At 36.9% G+C, this 20,760-nt stretch overlaps 1 protein-coding gene across 4 annotated transcripts; it reads left to right on the top strand.

Moving 5' to 3' along the window:
* The first annotated feature begins 7,704 nt into the window (after positions 1–7,704).
* On the top strand, positions 7,705–20,314 carry LOC103453970 (polyribonucleotide nucleotidyltransferase 1, chloroplastic-like). 4 transcript variants are annotated; one of them, XM_029092562.2, is made up of 25 exons: positions 7,705–8,083; positions 8,909–8,977; positions 9,436–9,542; positions 9,634–9,676; positions 10,442–10,525; positions 10,663–10,727; positions 10,846–11,002; positions 12,010–12,066; positions 12,446–12,559; positions 12,902–13,174; positions 13,499–13,573; positions 13,765–13,878; positions 14,578–14,670; positions 15,122–15,300; positions 15,452–15,635; positions 15,779–15,826; positions 16,059–16,131; positions 16,683–16,756; positions 16,854–16,961; positions 17,054–17,148; positions 17,930–17,993; positions 18,153–18,206; positions 18,301–18,342; positions 19,214–19,651; positions 19,820–20,314. In XM_029092562.2, the coding sequence occupies exons 1-24, from the start codon at positions 7,802–7,804 to the stop codon at positions 19,547–19,549; spliced, it is 2,790 nt and encodes a 929-aa protein (XP_028948395.2). In that variant the 5' UTR covers positions 7,705–7,801; the 3' UTR covers positions 19,550–19,651; positions 19,820–20,314. The 4 variants fall into 4 exon arrangements, with proteins under 4 accessions (XP_028948395.2, XP_070667968.1, XP_070667969.1 ...); XM_070811869.1 differs by having other exon boundaries at positions 7,978–8,083; positions 8,925–8,977; XM_070811867.1 differs by lacking the exon at positions 17,054–17,148 and having other exon boundaries at positions 7,717–8,083.
* Positions 20,315–20,760: the final 446 nt, after the last annotated feature.

Genomic DNA, 20,760 nt, shown 5'->3' with positions numbered 1-20,760 from the left:
GCAACAGCAACACTTACGTACCTTGAAAAAAAGGGAAGAACATATCACAGCATATCATTTGAGTCCTTGGCATACGCATAGGGGACTGGTTTTAGGGAATAAAACCGGTCCCGTACCAGTTTTGTGGAGATCTTCGTTCGGTATGATACCGAAACCTTTGAAAATCCAAATATCGGGACGGTCCAGGTTCGGTTTCGGCATTCGTTTTCAAATGCTATGATTTTTCAATTAGCTTTTTAGTCAAAATGGTCTCTGGTTTGCATTACACATCACTTTGGTTCCTGAGATTGAAAATCAATAGAAATGGTTCATGAGATTTATAAGGATCCAAGTGAAGACACAAGTGAAGGAAATAGCTATCCAAGTGAAGAGAAGATCAAGGGTCAAGTCAAGTGACATTTGTCAATAGATTAAAGGGATGAGCTGTTATAAGTTGTTAGAATATAGTTGGAATAAGGAGATGGAAGATTAGCAGCTAAGTAAAAGGAAGATTATATAACAACAATTGTAACCATAACTTGACAATCAAGAAATCAAAATATATTTCTTACTCTCTTTTTTTTCTCTCTCTCTCTCTCTCTCTCTTCGTATACATTATGTGTAAAGTTCTCAAGAACATATTGCATTGAAGCTTTCATAATCTTCATGGTATCATCGCCAAGAACGTGATCTGGCGCTTCCGCATCCTCGATTAAAAGCATTCATTTCTTCTTCTAATACTCTATTTTGTAAAGCTACTATGTGATTCTGCAAATTTGGGATTTCTTCTATCTCCACGACCCTCAAGAATCTGCTATTCTTTGTCTGCCCTCTACGTGTTTGATAAAAAGCGTCTAAGAAAATTTTAACAATGGTGATTGTTGATCAATTGAAGATTGTTCAATCCCCTATCACAAGTCTTGTTTCCACGGTCTCCACTTCGGTTACAGTGAAGCTTGATGACTCCAATTATCTCACATGGAGTTTTCAAATCAAACTACTCTTTGAGAGTCAAGGTATTATGGGGTTTGTTGATGGATCAAGAAAGTGTCCTTCAAGATTTGATGATGATTCTGACATCGAAGGAGTTGAGAAAAATGAGTACTTGATTTGGAAAATGCACGATCGTGCACTTATGCAACTGATGATTGCAACGTTATCTACTACGGCAATGTCCTGTGTAATTGGAAGTCAGAGTTCTCATGAGATGTGGGTAAATCTTAATGAACGATTTTCTACAGTTACAAAAGCCACGATTTTTCAGATGAAAACTGAGCTTCAAAATATCAAGAAAGGGTCTGAATCTGTCTCTGATTATCTGCAAAAGATCAAAGATGCCTGGGATCATCTTGCAGCTGCAGGAGTCATATTTAATGATGATGATATCATAATTCTAGCGCTGAAATGACTTCCTGCAGAGTTCAACACTTTCCGGTGTGTCATAAGGGGCAGAGAAAATGGTATTTCTCTTAAAGATTTCAGGTCACAACTGATTGCAGAAGAATCTACCATTGGTCAGTATTTTGACTCCTCATCCTCTTTGCCATTTGGGACTGCAATGGTTGCTGGTACACAGTCAAACAAAGGGAAAGCATTAGTTCTTGATCAAGAGTCATCACATTCTCATGAAGGTGGTTCTACTTCTGCAGTCTCTAGCCAACAGTTTTCCAATCATGGTGGCATGGCAAATGCTCCAGGATTTACCAATTCCTATCAGGGTTCTCATCACTATGGGGGTTACACAAGAAATCATTTTCGTGGCAAGGGACGCGTGTAATACCCTGAAAATTTAAATATATGAATTATATATTCATAATTATGAATATGTGAAGAAAATCGAAAGTAAATCGATGTATGGGTACGAAAATAAAATTTGGGAAATTGTGAAGTTTTGTTTCTAGACATTATGATAATATACGTATTGGTCTTATTGAGTTTTTTGTTATTTTTCGAGAAATTTTATGAAATTGTTTGAGATTAGTTTTTAAATTAAACTAATTACGAGGTTTAAAGGTTGGAAATTAATTATTTAAAATTTATAGACCTTTTGAGGTCGCAATTTATATTTTTGAGTAGAGCTCGATCTCACGAACGCGTAGGCCCAAACTGTTCGTGAAACGGTATTTTATCGAAGAAGTTATTAACGTTTAAAATTTGGGGCAATTTAGTAAAATAGTTGACTTCAAGATAACTCCAGATTTTTAAAGAAAAATCCGGAAGGCCACGTGTGTGGCCAAGATTTGAAAACAGGAAAGATGGGCGGTGGAGATGGTATATAAAGGAAGGAAAGAAGGGAGAGGTGCTAATAAGGAAAGGGGGAGATGATTGAGGGACCAATGGGGAGAGAGAACCGGGAGGGAAAGGAGAGAAAGGGGACACGGGGAATCGGGACCCGAGCCTTGGCGACCCGACCCGGTTCAGCGCTACACACATTTCCTACGGAATTTCACCCCTTTTTCCGGTGAATTGGGTCAATCAATCATTTGGAAACCCCTCCACGACCTTCCCTCTCCCTATTACCCAAAAAAATCATGAAGTTTGGTCTTGAAATTTGGAAGAACACACCCGAGGGTGCCGCGACATACCTTGCTTAAATTCAACCAAATCTGAAATGAATTGATTAAATTTCCACTACCAATAGACTCCTATCAACCCTAGGAACAAACCCCAAGCAATGGTTGGGGCGTCAGAGTTTGTTTGAAGTCGAATTAAGGATACCCATTTCTAGAGTTCCGGTGGGTTTGGGCCAAATTGGAGCCTTTCTAGACCAAATTGGACTTGGCCACAAGTATGAAGTTTTCTCTACTCTTTGAGATCTTTATTTCTGTAATTTTTGAGAATTTTTAGAAATAATTGAATTTTCCGGCGAGTCGGGGCAGCTGACCGCCACCCGCGGTGGCGGGTGCGACGGCGCACAGCCAGGGAGCCGATAATTGTGTTTTATGTGAATGTCGTTATTTTAATTATGTTTTTGAGATCAAATTGTTGCGGTTTGAATATTAATACGATTTTGGAGTATGTGAACTATGAAAGGCTTGATCCCACTCCAGGGTACGTAGGCAGTCTAATAGTGTTATACAGCCTTAAATAATCGAGAATTTCACTTTAATTGAGAATTATTTTTATTTTGAGACCTTTGGTCAATTGAAAGGAAATGGAAATATCTTGAAATTATAATTGTGTGGTTGTTCAAATAATAATATTTATGAATCATATTGGAAATGAGGAAATTTTCTATAAAGTGTAATAAATAAATTTTAGTACAAAAATTTGGCAAAGTAACTATACGTTCTAATCTTTAAATTAACATTGATGGTTTTGTATGTGAATGAGTTATTTAAATAAAGATTTGTGTTTTAAAATTTGCTAAATAAAGTGGAGTTTAGTTTGGGCCTATTAATACTAATAATATTATTTCTGGAATTAAAGAATTAATTCGGGACGGGGCGTTACAATGTGGCAGAGTTTTTAACTATGGTCCTCGATCTTACACTCCCCAAATGGTAGTCCTGGAATTCTTGGTGCTCCAAAACCTTATCAATCCACTTGTGCAGAGCATCATTCCGAGGTTCCTATATGTCAAATTTGTAACAAGAAGGGGCATGTTGCTGCTGACTGTTTTCAAAGACACACATCAAACTCTAGTGTCCCAACTCAATGTCAAATTTGCTGGAAATTTGGTCATTTAGCTCTGCAGTGCTATCATCGAGGCAATTTTGCATACCAAGGCAAACCTCCTACACCAAATCTCACTGCCATGCATGCTCATCCTCAACCTTCTGCACCTGAGCAGCAGTTCTGGCTTGCAGATACTGGAGCCACTACTCATATGACTTCTGAGTTAGCCAATCTGGAACTTGCTGCTCCATATAAAGGCACAGATACTATAACCACAGCAAGCGGTACAGGTTTGACTATTTCTCATATTGGCACATCACGATTACCTGTTTCCAATACAACACTTGCACTGAAGAATGTTCTCCATGTTCCACAAATTTCACAACACTTATTATCCATTTATCAGTTGTGCAAGGATAATAGGTGTTGATTTATTTGTGATGATACTTGTTTTTGGGTTCAGGACAAATCCACAGGAACAATACTCAAGGGGCTGTGTAGAGAAGGCTATTATCCCATTCCTTTCAACATCCCAGAGAAGCTGTCATCTGCATTACCTCATAAGCATATACCCTGTCTAGCTAAACCTGTCAATACACATTTATGGCATAAGAGACTAGGGCATTCATCAAATGTCATTACCTCTGCAATTCTACATCAAAATAAGATCCCTACATCACTTGATCCATGTCGCTCCATTTGTACACCTTGCTTAGAAGGAAAATTTACAAAGCTACAATTCAATTCCCATGTTGCTAAATTTGTACAACCTCTAGAGGTCTTACACAATGATGTATGAGGACCTACCCCCTTGTTATCTCATGAAGGATTTAGGTATTATATAACCTTCATAGATGAATGTACCAGATACACATGGGTTTTCCCTTTAAATAATAAATCAGAGGTTTTTACAACATTTGTGCAATTTTATGCTTATCTATGTACTCAATTCTCTGCAAAACCAAAAGTTTTACAAAGTGATGGTGGGGGTGAGTATGTTAGCACAAAGTTTCAACATTTTTTATCACATCAAGGCATGTTACATCAAAGATCTTGTCCCTACACCCCAGAACAAAACGGTTTAGCCGAAAGAAAACATAGGCATGTTGTAGAAACTGCCATTACCTTACTTCAAACTGCACATTTACCATCTAAGTTCTGGTTTCATGCCTGTGCTACAACAACATACCTAATTAACAGAATGCCCTCAGTTGTGTTACAAATGAAGGCTCCATATCAATTGTTATTTCATAAAACTCCAGATATTCGTCATTTAAAAGTTTTTGGGTGTGCCTATTTTCCCTTACTTAAACCATACAATCACTCCAAACTGCAACCAAAAACTAAAACCTGTGTCTTTCTGGGATATGCAAATCACTATAAAGGGTTCATTTGTCTAGACATGGTCACTTAAAGAACATACATCTCTAGGCATGTTCTGTTTGATGAAACTTGTTTTCCATATCTTCATGCACTATCCTTATCTTCTTTCCCAGTGTCATCACTTACAAATTTACATATGCATTCTCACAACATTTCACCAGCATCTATATCATTACAAAATCAAGTTGTGTTCCCTACATCTCATACTCCTTCATTCTCATCTACAACCACAGATTCCTTGAACTTGCATTCATCTAGTGCTTCAGAATCCATGACTGCATCCAGAGCCTCAGAATCCTTGGATACATTTGCATCTAGTACTTCCGATGTTATTTCTTCATCTCCACAGCCATTCAATAATAACCCTGCCTCTCTTACACAGCATCCCATTCATGTGGATCCTGATTTTCAACATGAAAATCTGCAAGTTATGTTACATGTGCCTATGAATGTTCACCTTATGCAAACATGATCTAAAAATGGTATCTTCAAGAGGAAGGTTCTCTCTGCCTCTTTAAGCTTTTCTCAGGACTCCATCACAAAACCAAAATCCTTCAAGGCATATTCTCATGTTTTAGAATGGCAAGAAGCTATGAAAAAAGAAATTAGTGCTTTTCACACTCAAAAGACTTGGTCCCTGGTTCCTTTGCCACCTGATAAGAACCTAGTTGGTTGTAAATAGGTCTATCAGATTAAAAGGGATGCAAATGGGTGTATTGCTTGATATAAGGCATGGCTTGTTGCGAAAGGATACAGTCAGGAAGAAGAGATTGACTACGGTGAAACATTTAGCCATGTGGTGAAGCCTACTACTATAAGACTGATTCTTGCTTTAGCCGCACAGTTTAATTGGCCTCTCAGACAAATGGATGCAAAAAATGCCTTTTTACATGGCATTCTTTAAGAGGAAGTGTTTATGGAACAACCTCCAGGGATTCAAAGTGCAGATCCTCCTCCTCATTATGTGTGTAAGTTACAAAAATCTCTATACGGGCTTAAACAAGCTCCTAAAGCCTGGAATGACAGGTTTACAAGCTTTTTACCTGGCTTAGGATTCAAAGCTTCTTAAGTTGATCCCTCATTGTTTGTTCAACATTCATCCAAAGGTACTGTAGTCTTGCTGCTCTATGTTGATGATGTGATACTTACTGGCAGTAGCTCTGAACTTATTTCAAATGTGATTAAGGGTCTCACAGAGGAATTTGATATGAAGGACTTGGGCAACTGAATTATTTCTTGGGGTTACAGATTAGTTATACCTCAAGAGGGTTATTTGTTTCTCAAACAAAGTATATCAATGAGTTAGTTGCGAAGGTTGACTTGCAAGATTGTAAACCTTGTGCTACACCTTGTTTACCGTATCATCGATTACTTAAGGATGATGGCAAACCATACCATAATCCTGAGCAATACAGAAGCATAGTTGGTGCCCTTCAATATCTAACATTTACTAGACCCGATATCGCATTCTTAGTGAATCAAGCCTGTCAGTTTATGCACAATCCTATGGAGTCTCATGTTATTGCGGTTAAATGAATCATACGATATCTCAAAGGTTCATCAAGCCTTGGTATCCAGTTCAAGCCAGGATCACTCCATTTACAGTCCTATAGTGATGCAGATTGGGCTGGGGATCCCAATGATCATCGGTCTACTTCAGGATTTGTTATATTCCTTGGTTCAAATCCGATTTCTTGGTCATCCAAGAAGCAGCACACAGTTTCCAGGTTTTCCACAGAGGCTAAGTATCGAGCCTTAGCCATTATAGCTGCAGAGTTGGCTTGGATTCGACAGTTGTTTTGTGATTTACATGTTTCTCTTTCAAATCCTCCACTGATCTATTGTGATAACATCTCAGCGATTGCACTTTCCACTAATCCAGTGTTTCATGCCAGGTCAAAACACATTGAGATCGATTATCATTTTGTACGGGAACGGGTCATTCGAGGATATCTTCAGATTTAACATGTCTCCTCTGCGGACCAATCAGCTGATATACTTACAAAAGGGTTGTCCGCCCCTATGTTTCAACAGCACTGTGGCAATCTCATGCTCAGTTCCCTTCATCATTCGATTGAGGGGGGATATAAGGATCCAAGTGAAGGAAATAGCTATCCAAGTGAAGAGAAGATCAAGGGTCAAGTCAAGTGACACTTGTCAATAGATTAAAGGTATGAGCTGTTATAAGTTGTTAGAATATAGTTGGGATAAGGAGATGGAAGATTAGCAGCTAAGTAAAAGGAAGATTATATAACAACAATTGTAACCATAACTTGACAATCAAGAAATCAAAATATCTTTCTTTCTCTCTTTCTCTCTCTTTCTCTTCGTATACATTATGTGTAAAGTTCTCAAGAACATATTGCATTGAAGCTTTCATAATCTTCAGATTGTCCACCATCCATTATTTTGGTCATTCCGTTAAAAACTCCGTTAAGTATTCCAAAGTTCTTGGCTGGAAGTTAAGTTTGGATAATTTTCAAAGCTCCGGGACACTTAATGGAGTTTTTAATGGAATGAACAAAATAATGGATGATGGACAATCTCATGACCATTTCTATTGATTTTCAATCTCAGGAACCAAAGTGATATGTTATGCAAATCTCGAATACTTTTCTTGGCTAAAAACCCTTTTCAATTTAGGGGGGCTAAAATGATACTCCATGTTAGTTTCAGGGTCAAATGAATAATTAAGACTTTCTTCTTTATTTCATTTCTGCCTTCTGTCAACCCTGCGCGCCTTTGAAGTAAGCGGATAAAGTCTTCTCTCTCTCTAACCAGTAGAGTGAAGCGGAAGCGGCCACACTGATAGAAGCAAGATATGTTGGCAAATCCTGACAGTGGCAGACTCCACTGCCCTAATCCCTCCCAATTCCTGAACCCAAACAGGCCCAAATGTTTCCGCTTTCCAAACTGCCCTCGTTCCCCATGCTTCCCCAGCAAGTCCAAGTTCTGCAACTTGTCCCTGCTTCTGCCCAGGCAGACCAGCAAGAAGGGTCTTGGCATCAGAGCTTTGTCCGATCCCGGCGGCGTTTCGACGAGCGGTGGTCCTCTGGGATACCCTCAGCCGTACTCTGTCAAAATCCCTGTTGGTGATAGACATGTGAGTCGAGTTTTCACAAAATTTGGTTGCTTCATTTTTTAAAAGAATGTGTTTTGCATGCTTACTAGCCGCCTTTGTTCCGTGTTCTTTCGTGTTTTTCGTATCTTTTTGTGCATTGGATAATTGGGATTATCCTGATCAGTTTCTTCTTCTTTTTATATGCATATTTAGAGAGATTTTGGATAGGATTTGTATCAAGTGTGTTGAATAAGTACTACCAAAGTTTGGAAATTGGTGTTAAAACTAAACGACATTGTGTTTCTGAATCTTTTGTTGAAACTCCATTGTAGTTTCTTCTGGTACAGTTAATCATATAGCGGAAATGGATGAGATTTTGAAAAAGGAGTAGAGTAGGATCGAAAACCCATTTTCAGAGTAACGCTGGTGTTCAAACTTGAAAGTGAAACAAACTTAAAGTGGAGGTCTTGCTGATTATTTTCAAGCGACCGTCGAGAAAACCTAATCTGTTCACATTGTTCAAATATTTTCTTTTGAGCTACTTCATATCTTTTTCAAAGGGCTCTTATCATGTGTTCCACTTATTTGCGCCTGGCATATGAATAACTTTGTGGATAACTAATTTCTGCAAAATGCATTTGAATTGGATACTTCCGTGATTGCCACAAATTATTTATAGAATCGTGGTATATGGAACGCCCTTTAGGACTGAAAAGTGTACAAAAATATTGGTTTTGCAGAACATGTTTATCAGTTCAGTAATATTGTATCGACAATTGTGACATAGCAACTTGTTTGAGAGAAAAAAGATATACTGAATTAAACTTGATTGTTTTGTCATGTAATATTTATTTGGAATCTTTACAGATTTTGGTTGAGACAGGTCATATTGGGAGACAAGCCAGTGCTTCTGTTACAGTGACAGATGGAGAAACCGTAAGTTATTTGTGCTTGAAAGCAAATCGTTCCTTTTTCAGTCTTGTACTTTTTCTGCAGTAGTCAGCAGGCAAATTTTTCAGCATGTCATATATGAAATGTATAACTGTTATACTATTTGAGGCATTTTACATGTTCTTTTTATACAATACTGATATTCTAAACTATCATCTAGAATTTCCAGCTTTAAGTGAACTTATGCCATTTCATAATTTGTACCTATATTTCCAATTTTTACAGATCTAGAATATTGATGTCTACTAATTTGAGTATTTTGGCTAACACATACTTGTCATCTAAAAACGGAAAGCTCTAAGGTTTTGCATTGTGTTATGCAGTAAAAGTATATTTTTGGTGTGTTGCTTTTGATAATAATCTTTAATTCCTGCTTTTATTTTATAGCTGAATTTAGGTATTCTTCCTCTGAAGATTTAGCAGATTTATGTTTCTTGTTGTAGATTATTTACACATCTGTTTGTCTGGCTGACACTCCAAGTGAGCCTTCAGACTTCTTCCCTCTTTCAGTACATTATCAGGAGCGCTTTTCTGCAGCAGGTCGAACTAGGTTTGTCTTGGACTTTTTTCCTGTATGGTTAGTTGGTTAGACTCTTACTTATTGCTTGTCTAGTGATACTTTGTATTTGACATTGTTTTAGTGGAGGCTTCTTCAAACGAGAAGGAAGGGCAAAAGATGATGAGGTACTTGCCACCAGCTTTGAGTATTGACTATTAAGAACCCCCGCCTGACAGCTTGAGCTGTCTTATTTAATCAAGACATGCAGATCGAAATGGTTATTTATTTCGTGCGATTGCTATTGCATTGTTTTATAGGTCTGGCGTGTTTATCTGTTCTTCCTTAGGAAAGCATGCAACGTTTGCCTTCTTAAGTTGTACGTGTACATCTAGGTCCCAGGAATGAAAGGAACAATATTTAAAGTCGAAGGTTGAATGCTTACTGTTTCTTCGTATAAAAAGAATTCTTTAGTTCCTATTTAGAGGTCTGTGCTATATTATCAGCCACCAAAAATTCAGATATACCTCTTGACCATTTGGTAGCTCCTCTTATCATCAATAAGGGTGGAAAGTGTGGTTGTGGGTTCACGTTGTACATGGCATCTCAGATTTAAGAGCAGAAACTGTAGCATGGAATTATTGATCTGAACTTTCTAAGCTTTTCCTCTCTATTGAGTTCCCATATTGGGAAGATCGTCTCACTAAAAAATAAAAATCCCACGTAAATGTACTGATGTATTCATCGTACAAAAGTCATCATTCTCCTTTTTTTATATTTTAATAAATATTTGTTTTAGCTTTATTTGAGAGGTCTGGTTCTGTACTTTAGGCTTAATTTTTAGATTTTGGATACCTTATCCACACTTTGTAATTGCTTCTGTTTCTAATAAAAGTGTGTTTCATCTAAAGGAAAATAAACATAAAAATATTTTAACTTTTCATTCTGTGCAGGTTCTCATTTGTAGATTGATTGATAGGCCTTTGCGTCCAACTATGTTGAACGGCTTCTACCATGAAACTCAGATACTTTCTTGGGTACGTTCCATATGTGTTTTTAGATTTGTTAATTGCTCTATTTAAGCAAATAACGAAATAAAGAAATAAAGTGCAATTATATTGCTTGGTTTATATTTCCTCTTGCTAACAGCTCCTTTGTCAACATACCCCTACAGGTTCTGAGTTATGATGGTTTGCACTCTCCTGATTCTTTGGCAGTCACAGCAGCTGGGATAGCAGTGTAAGTCTGGCTGTTCCCAGCTCTCTGGAGCATTTACGACGTACATCTTACAATTTAGTTCACCTTTCTTACAAAAGAAAATGACACTTTATTAGGCCTAATTATTCAACTTCCACAGGGCTCTTTCAGAAGTTCCAAACTCAAAAACTGTAGCAGGAGTGCGAATTGGTCTTGTTGGTGACAAATTTATCGTGAATCCAACAATAAAGGAGATGGAAGACTCTGAATTGGACTTGTTGGTCGCTGGCACGGATAATGCAATATTGATGATAGAGGTAAGTTACTGAAAAGTTAAATGTAATGTTCGACAATTCCGAACCCTTGTCAACTTAAGTCCTTAGAAATGGATTACTGTTGTAAATTCAATTATGCAGACTATACTGAATTCATATGGCAGATTTATCACTGTTAAAAAAGTTTGTAGGCACATTTTCTGGGATTTAATAAATTAATACTTTTAGAAGGTATCAATAATTCTGTTCTCAGCCTCTGTAATTTTCCTTAGTTGTTGTGGAAAGAATGTCTATTGCGGGACATGGAAATAAACAACATTTTATCTATCTGTTCATTGATATGCTATTGCAATTGAATAAAATATATTTTAGTAATTTGCATCTCAAATTACACAATGTAGGAAATAGTATTTAGAAAGGTTACTATGATATTCAGTACATGTTTAGCAGTGAATAAAATCGCACTTGCTATTTGTTCTGTCAACTGGACTACTAGAGTAGAGCTATAGAAATATCTGGTGAAAGCAATGAAGAAATCACTATGATTGATCTGCAGAGAAGCCCAAATAAGTTACAAGAGAGAAGCTAGAGAGAGAAGTCTACACTTCCCTTTCGAAGAGATAGAATGTATTTTTTCATTACTTGAACTGGATTAATTCCATACATCAACTAATGCAGCTCATCAACAACTAAACACTATTAATTAACTTTAATACAACTGAATGATTTAATTGTCTAACTTAATCATAGCTGAGTTGGCACTTGATTTGGCTCTAGACTGAGAGAGTAATCTGATACAATAGAGCCGATACTAACATCTGGTTCTGTCTAGACTCTAAATCACATCTTTAGTCGTTATATGTGTGTGTGCGCATCACTTCAATTAGATTTTTACTTACTTTTGGGCTTTTAAATCCATTTTTTATCTGCATTACTTTATGTGCACATTATACGTTGACATGAAAGACTATTAAATAACATTTTACTTTCTCCAGTGGTGGATATAGTAATGCTGACTCACACTCATTGGTGTAACATCTTATTTGCAGGGCTATTGTGATTTTCTCACAGAGGAAAAGTTGCTGCAAGCAGTAGAAGTTGGGCAGGTTGTTACTTCTTTTGAGTATGTAGTCTACCTGCTTGCACGAGTTATATTATTTGCCTCAGGTTAAAAAAAAGATTATGCTACATTCCAATTATCTTGGCCTTACCAAGGCTAAACTCTAGAATTTCTGGTTAGGCCTGTAGTGAACTTGTGCCCTGTATGTTATGTACTGTATTGAAGATATAATTACTTTCTCTATTGGAACATGATTTTTTTTTTCAAACTATATGTACTAAGTCTCGCTGCTGGGAGATCTGCAACTCTATTTGGTTGGTCAAAGAGTTTTGTTTAGTTATTTCTTTGATTGTTTATTAGAATAATCCCACAACAGACACATATCCATATTAGATGTATAAACTTTGCTTATACACCAATGTCAGGATGCCATACGAGCAATTTGCAATGAGGTAGAAGCTTTGGTTAAGAAGTGTGGAAAGCCAAAAATGCTTGATGCAATCAAATTACCTCCCCCTGAGCTATATAATCATGTTGAGGTATGCTTTCTATCTGTTTTTTTTTTTTGTAACAGAAAGATATCACCTTTTGAATTAGAATGATCCCCCTCCCCCTCTCTTTCTCTCTCTCTCTCTCTCTCTCTCTCTCTCTCTCTCTCTCTCTCTCACACACACACACACACACACAAACTCAGAAGTAAGTTTAATAATAAAATTGTTAATTACATATTTACATGAAATTCCTAGTTCCAGTATAATTGTGGAATACTTAGTTTTCCATAAGAAAAGTGTTATTCCTTTTGTTATTTTGGTGACCAAGGTTTTACCTTTTTATACGTGCCAAACATTAAGTGCTCACGAGTTATAGTTTACCATGTGCAGGAAATTGCCGGTGATGAGTTGGTAAGAGCTCTGCAGATTAAGGACAAGATTCCTAGAAGGAAAGCTCTCTTGTCTTTGGAAGGAGAAGTTTTAACTATACTAACAGAAAAGGGATATATTAGTAAGGATGCAGCTCTCATAGGCAGTGAAACAATACCAGATATATTTGAAGATGAAGAGGAGGATGAGGAAGTGGTTGTGGATGGTGAAGTAGATGAAGTAGATGAAGGTGATGTTCATATAAAGCCTAGTTCACGAAAGTCAACCCCCTTGGTATAGGACAATTCTTTCTACTCTGTATTCAAGTGTTTTGTGGTTGTGTGAATGATGACATTATCTTTTATTGTTAATGCATATATATATGTATGTACGTGTATGTATTTATCCAATGTCTATATTTAAGAAAGATGGAACTATCTTATTCTTATTTGTTTTCTTAACTAAAAATCTTGGTTTGTTGATTGGTCTGGAATGGTGTTGATAAAAGTTTTGAATATTTCAATTGATAGTTGTCTTATTCTTCGTCCGTCTCCTTGTTTTATGAACGCTTAATTGTGAGTGCAATTGTTAATAAAGTAATGGTTTTTTGTTTTCTAGTTCTTTTCTGAGGTAGATGTGAAGCTGGTATTCAAAGAAGTGACATCCAAATTTTTACGAAGACGCATTGTGGAGGTATGAGCATTTTCTTTTAGTTCGATAACCTTTACTTAACTATATTTGAGGTAGATGTGAAGGTGGTGCTTACTTTTAAATATTTAAACCATCAAACCGATAGAAACCTTAGATTTTTGTCATCTGGCTGTTACAAGTTGCTATTCACATTCATGTCTTAGATTTTTTTTTTTTTTTTTTGGTTGTTACAGGGTGGAAGAAGAAGTGATGGACGTACCCCATATGAGATACGTCCAATTAACTCAAAATGTGGACTGCTTCCAAGGGCACATGGAAGTGCTCTTTTCACACGTGGGGAAACCCAGGTTTGAATTTTATTATTCAGCATGAATTGATGGCTTACCTGGTTGTGTTTTGTGTACTGTAGCTACTCTTTTGGGTTGTTCTATTGTGATTAATATGTGTAGGTGGAACTTAAATAATGTATAGATAGTTACCTGTTGTTCATGTATGGTCGCCTTTGCGACATGTGTGTTTGTGTTTTAAGGATTTCAGCATGATTTGTTTCTTTCAAGCACTTAGTTCCATGCATGGAGCTATCCCAATAGTAGAAGCCAGTTACCTCTTATATGATTTTAATAGTATGAATAGTTTGTCAATTAATGTGAATTGCGCTCTTGAAATAGGGTTATGTCTGGCTATCCCAATTGTCGAAGCTAGTCACCTCTTATATGTTGTTAATGAGATCAGTATACCAGTGATGGAGCCAAAGAGTATCCTTGACTTCTTTAATCACACCCCATATTTGTTTAAAGCCTCTCATTCGACTCTCATTTGTGCTAAAGCCTCTTAATGCACAGGTTTTATAAATAAATTTTTTAGGTTGTCACATCACATTGCCAGTCTTATCTTTGTTTAGTTTAATCTCATATCTTGCCAGAAAATGAATTTCTCAGGCAATTATTTAACAAGTGTTATTGATTCAGTTATGTGGATATTTCAAGGCTGTTAATGTTTTTAGTTTAGTTTCATTAACCATTTCTTTTCATTTTTTTCTATTGTAGTCATTGGCTGTTGTTACACTCGGGGATAAACAGATGGCACAGAGGGTAGACAACCTAGTTGATGTTGACGAATGGAAGAGATTCTATCTCCAGGTCTCTCTATATATCTCTTATTTAAGTAACTTCGCTATGTGGTAGACATTTTTTGGCAATGTAGTAGCTCTGGCACACATGTTGTTTCCTACAGCTATAAATATGTGATATTCTGCCCTTCTCTTCTGATCTTAAGTAGATTGGTCTTTTTCTGATTTCATCTGTTTCCTTTAATCATTTAACTTATGATTGTCATCTATGATCATTTTCTTTTGTGTTATTTGGGAAGTTGTCATCATAATTACTGACAGGGTCATAATTAGAGTTACAGAGAAACAAGTTGTTTGATTTCATAACAAATTTCTCTGTTTGGAATTACCACCATTCATTGATGTTTGAATTCCACTATTTAAATCATGCTTCAATTATTACAATTGCCATTTCTAAATATATTTGCATTTCTTTATGTTATAGCAGTGGGAACCTGGCTAATAATGTATTGATTTTCCAGTACACATTTCCCCCTTCATGTGTTGGGGAAGTTGGACGGAATGGAGCCCCTAGTAGAAGAGAAATTGGCCATGGAATGCTTGCTGAGAGAGCTCTTGAACCAATTTTGCCTTCCGAAGATGATTTTCCTTACACTATACGTGTTGAGAGTACAATTACTGAAAGCAATGGCTCTTCAAGGTTGACCTTCCACTGAATAATTTTTCTTATTATCAAATATATTTCAAACATTTATGACATGGTCAATATTCTTATGAATGGTTTTGCACATATTAATCCAACTTATACCACTAAGATGTACCTCTTAACACCCTTCTTCTGCGGAATACAGTATGGCATCTGTTTGTGGGGGCTGCTTAGCTTTGCAGGATGCTGGTGTTCCGATCAAGTCCTCTATAGTTGGGATAGCAATGGGTATGGTTCTGGAAACTGAGGAATTTGGGGGAAACGGTTCTCCACTAATTCTGTCTGACATAACTGGATCTGAAGATGCATCTGGGGATATGGATTTCAAGGTCTTATGTTCTAGAATTTATTTAGTTCACTATCCTAGTGTTTTTGTTGGTTTTTCCTTGATTTTGATCATCTGTTGTCAAAGTGGTCCTCAAAGATCATGATTTTATGGCATATATTGTATTGAATAATTCAGTGGTTGCAGGTTGCTGGAAATGAAGATGGTGTAACTGCATTTCAGATGGACATAAAGGTCAGCTATCACATACGTGTTGATATTTCTTCAAGATGAATTTCATTCTTTTCTGTTCAGCTAAGATTAACTGCTGTGTTTTAGGATGTATAGTTGTTACTTCTAGGTTATAAACCACTTCCCACGCCAAATGTCAGGGATTGTGTAAACAGTATGCGTATGTGTGATGTTTCTGTTGTTCGGGTTTTCTGTGCATTATAATAAGTAATGACCTGAAGAACTCCTATCTTAGGTGAGCGGGATTACTTTACCAGTTATGAGAGAGGCACTCCTACAGGCAAAGGATGGCCGTAAGCATATTATTGGTAAGGTTTTCTAATTTCTTTTCTCTCATAAAGGTATATGCACTGATTTACAAGAGTTCGGAATAAGTCTAGGGAAACAATTAAAGTAAAGTAATTACAAAGTTAACTATCGTAACTACGTATAGGCTAATTATAACCTAATTACAGCTGTACATGCTAACAGTTTGTTGAAAATTTTATTTGCTTCTGACGAAAGTGCTACTTTGCAAAACTTGTACAAGGTAAAAATGCTTCCTCCAGAACCCACTCTCAGACATGCCCCAATACAAGCAGTGAAGTATCTATAGTTCAATTGATTAGCACTTTGATCTTCCTTTAGACAGCTGCATGGGTACACATCATGTTGATCATCCTAACTTATAGGATTAGAGCTAGTGGGTCAGTTTATATGATTGTGTGTTACACTTTTGTGGGTTCTAAACAACTGCCAAAGATGGTCGGTATAATTTTATGGATTCTAGGGATACCGTATCTTGTTATCTCATATTTTATTCTGTCAGTGGAAGTAGAAGTTAATTATTGTTTTTCTGTTATTTTGGGTAAAAATTCAGCGGAAATGCTGAAGTGCTCATCTCCTCCTTCAAGATCGCTTTCTAAGTACGCACCACTGATTCACATAATGAAGGTTTGTTGATTACCAGAACAATATTGCTAAGCAAGTTATAAAACTGATGTCTGAAGTATGTAATCTGCTTCTTTCTTACGACCTGATATTGTAATAGGTCAACCCCGAGAAAGTAAGCTTAATCATTGGTAGTGGCGGGAAGAAGGTGAAGAGTATTATAGAAGAGTCTGGAGTAGACGCAATTGACACACAAGAAGACGGGATAGTAAGAGCAGACTATTATCCAATCTGACCATATATTTCCCTTAAAAGTTTCACCGTAAATATTAAATATTACTTTTGTTCTGGGTATTGAAGGTGAGAATTACCGGCAGGGATTTGTCTAGCATAGAAAAGACTAAGGCTATTATTACTAACTTGACAATGGTTCCGTCAGTTGGTGATATCTTCAGGTAGCTGTTTCTTATGTGGAAAATATATGCTTATTCACAAAAGATACTGTTATTGCCCTTATAGTTCAAAGGTTTAAATATCATAGTAGCTATTGCATTTCCTTTTTTATAATATTTAATCATAACTTCATTCTGCATTGCAGTTTTACATATAGTTTATACAGTTGGAGAACATTCCTTGCTCTCTTTCAAATATGTTGTCAAGAACCATGATGTATATAAAGTTAGGTAAAATGCACATGTGGAATGAAAGTAATGGTACTGTTAAATTCTGAGGAAATGCAGTAGTTATTAATTATATTTAATACTGCGACAAATATAAGGTGTTCATGACATTTTTTTTTCCTTTCCAAAACGTGGTCAGACTGCTTGCATAAATAGAGAGATCTCATTTAAAAGAAAATAATTTATAGAACTAATTCTTAATAATCTTATGGACTTAAGGACTGGGATCTATTACTCCCCTTGATTTTGTATCTTTTTCTGTTTTATTTATAAGAGTACATCAATATATTAGCTGAAAATTGGCCAAAGTCCTTATACTCTAGGAACTCCAGGCACTCTGTTGATTACTACCTGAAATTGTAGGCTATCTGAATTCGTGTGTGCTACTACCAGAACATAGTTTCTGTTAAGTGTGGTATGGAAACTCATAACTGATGCATGTTGTCATTCATTAGTGTATCTGGAAACAGGATGTCTCTTTGATATACCTTGTGCTTGGTTAATCGTGGATTAGATTAGTAGCTAACTGTTTGACTTTCTGGCTTTGATTTATCAGGAACTGCGAGATCAAATCAATAGTTCCATATGGAGTATTTGTGGAAATAGCACCTGGGCGAGAGGTATAATGCAGTGCATTCTTAGTACATAATTATTTAGTTCTTTTACCTCTGTAAGCCTTATAAACCTAGTGATATATAGATAGATATAGGCCTCAACTTATAAATAAATGGGGTTGAAACGGTACATCAACAGACAACTCACTTCTTAATCTTTTACAGGGACTTTGCCATATTAGCGAGTTGAGTTCAGAGTGGCTGGCAAAGGCAGAAGACGTAAGCACATAATTTTTATCTATATTACTATATATGTGTGTGGGTGCTTGTTATGATCATGGAGATAAAACCTTTATTTTTTATTTTTTAACAGGCTGTTAAAGTTGGACAGCATATTGATGTTAAACTTATTGAGGTACGTTTGCCATTTCTGACATCTTTGAAAATAAAAACCTAACTTGAACTGTTCAGTGATAAGTGATTAATTTAGTGTGACATTATAAATCTTCGTCTCAGTGGAACAATAACCTTTTCTAACAGCCAAATACACAAGAAAAATGTAGAGTCTCCTTACCTAGACCATGAAGAACATGTCTTTTCTAGTAAGATTAGCAAATTCCATTATAGTCTATGGTCCTGCAAACGTTGGTTTCATTAAGGGAAGTTCGAATCCAGTCTTAACCTTTGCATCAAGTTGCTATTTCATGACTTGAGCCTGTGTAATTGTGTTTTATATCTTGAAACTTTTACCATTGCATTCAACAATGATCTTGCTAATACTCCATCATTCCACTGTAAGGTTCGTTTCCATTTCATACCCTTAAACAAAGTGAGGAATCCTCGCACATTGAAGACATGTTGACAAGGATACTCATTAGACTTGGTTGAAATTTTTTATGCCAATGCATACGACTGCCAGATTTTGATGGCAACAACTCTAGTCATTCATGTGAGAATTTGAAGTACAACTGTCTCCCTGGCATAAAAATCTTGGAAACATTCCTAATGTCGTAATTGCAGTAAACATTGCATCATTGGTTTTAAGAAAGCTCTTTTATAAATAGATTACTGACATGAATGCATAGTTACAGACCAGATGCGTTGTTTTTCTTGTTAGGTAATCAGTCAAGTTGTTTATGTAAATTTTTTGTAGTTTGTTTATGTATAGCTCTGCCATAACTGTGACAATGCCTTTTTTTTAATTCCTTGCTATCTGTTGACCAAGTTTGCTTTTACTGGGCCAACTATGAAGAACTGCAATCAGATAATTTGGCCTTATAATGCAGGTAAATGAGAAGGGGCAACTTCGCCTTAGCCGCAAAGCTCTACTTCCAGATACAGATGCAGAGAATGCCAGTTCAAAGCAGCCTACGGGTGACTCCAGTGATGTAGCTTCCCAAGAAACATCTGACAAGGGTTCAACGAAGAAAATTATTAGCACTCCAAAGAGGGACTTAGCTGGAGAGCTCCCACAAAAGAAGTTCATTCGGAGATTAGTCAGTGCTGCCAAAGACAGACCAAATATCAACAAAGATAAGACAAAGAAGAGCAGTAAAGTAGTCAGTAGCGTCTCCAGCAAGGACGAAAATACTTTAGTGAATGGAGAGGCTAACATTGGATAGTATGGATATTTTCTTCTTGACTAACTCGCGAGGATTATTTATTGCTTCCTGTTTGTCATGTTGAAAAATGATGGTGCAGTGCCTCCAGCTGAGGAAGAAACGGTATGAGTTACCTGCTAATACATTCTTTAAATGTCATATATGGATGCATGTACATATAGAGTTCATACGATCTACGTGAAGTAAACTAGATTTTGAGCATGATAGTTCGCCATAATTGTATTTCATAATCATTCACTAATTGGAAATGATGGAATCTGCTTTGGACAGGAAGTGATTTATTAGCATGTTCCACCAAAAGGCTCACCTCGCGTGCATTGACGTGAATGTGTCCCATTTAACTGAGGAACCGGATTAAATGTAGCAACATCATGTGTGCTTTAAGAAAGCTGGGAACTCTTATGAGCTGGGAAAGGTTGCTGAAGCGATGAGTTTTACTTGCTCAAGAGTCCGAGAGCTCCATTTGGTTGGGGTAAGCTTCCCTGCTATGTGCTTGAGACTTTCTTTTGCAGTAGAGGAGGATGCCCCATGGTGCATTTTTTGTTCAGATTTCGACACGATAGTTTCGTTTCTGTTTTCTGCTTATTGCTGCGCCACAATATTTTTAATATTATGTTGTAAACGATCACGGTTGAGCTCCATCGCAACTTTTTTTGTATAAGTTTTGGTTCTCTGAGTTCAAAATCCTCATGGCATAAGTATTTCTCCATGTTTGTCAAATTATTGACATCGGATTCAATCAAAGTAGAACAACATCCTACTCTAGCTATGGACTGATACTCTTAAAGCTTTGAGCTGTTAAATAGTCTTGTATTCGGGAGAGGGGTTGTTTTCGGGTAACTGTAACCGGACAGCATTGTCTGGTTTGTACACAACCAGGTTCAGAACCGGGTTATGTTGAATTCCCAACCCGCAGTCACAACCGCTGCACCATTACTATTCGAAGCAGAGCAGTTGGTGAGCAATCTCATATCTCCCATGACTCTAGCTTGGGGCATGGTCTTCACAACACACTGCGGCTTGGGGTCGATTATTTTGATCGGCCCGCATGTTTTGTTGCTTCCGCAAAAGTCCCATTTCCAGCTTTGGAATAAGACCCTTTCGGAGCTCCGCCACAAACCAAAACCTCATCCCCCACATTTGAGCTTGTAAGTTTTTAAGGTAGCAGTACGGCCATGCGGCCGACCTTGGGTTGCTGCCGGGGATTTTCA

The sequence above is a fragment of the Malus domestica genome, chromosome 14 (assembly GCF_042453785.1).
Source record: "Malus domestica chromosome 14, GDT2T_hap1".
Taxonomy (NCBI): Eukaryota; Viridiplantae; Streptophyta; class Magnoliopsida; order Rosales; family Rosaceae; genus Malus; species Malus domestica.
This window is presented reverse-complemented; position numbering and strand designations above follow the sequence as displayed.

Excerpts from the sequence above, each read along its gene's own strand:
- LOC103453970 (XM_029092562.2), top strand. The coding sequence starts at position 7,802 with ATGTTGGCAAATCCTGACAGTGGCAGACTCCACTGCCCTAATCCCTCC. Across the intron at positions 15,827-16,058 it reads CATTTCAGATGGACATAAAG|GTGAGCGGGATTACTTTACC; the intron begins GTCAGCTATCAC and ends CTCCTATCTTAG. Across the intron at positions 17,149-17,929 it reads TCAGTTGGTGATATCTTCAG|GAACTGCGAGATCAAATCAA; the intron begins GTAGCTGTTTCT and ends TTGATTTATCAG.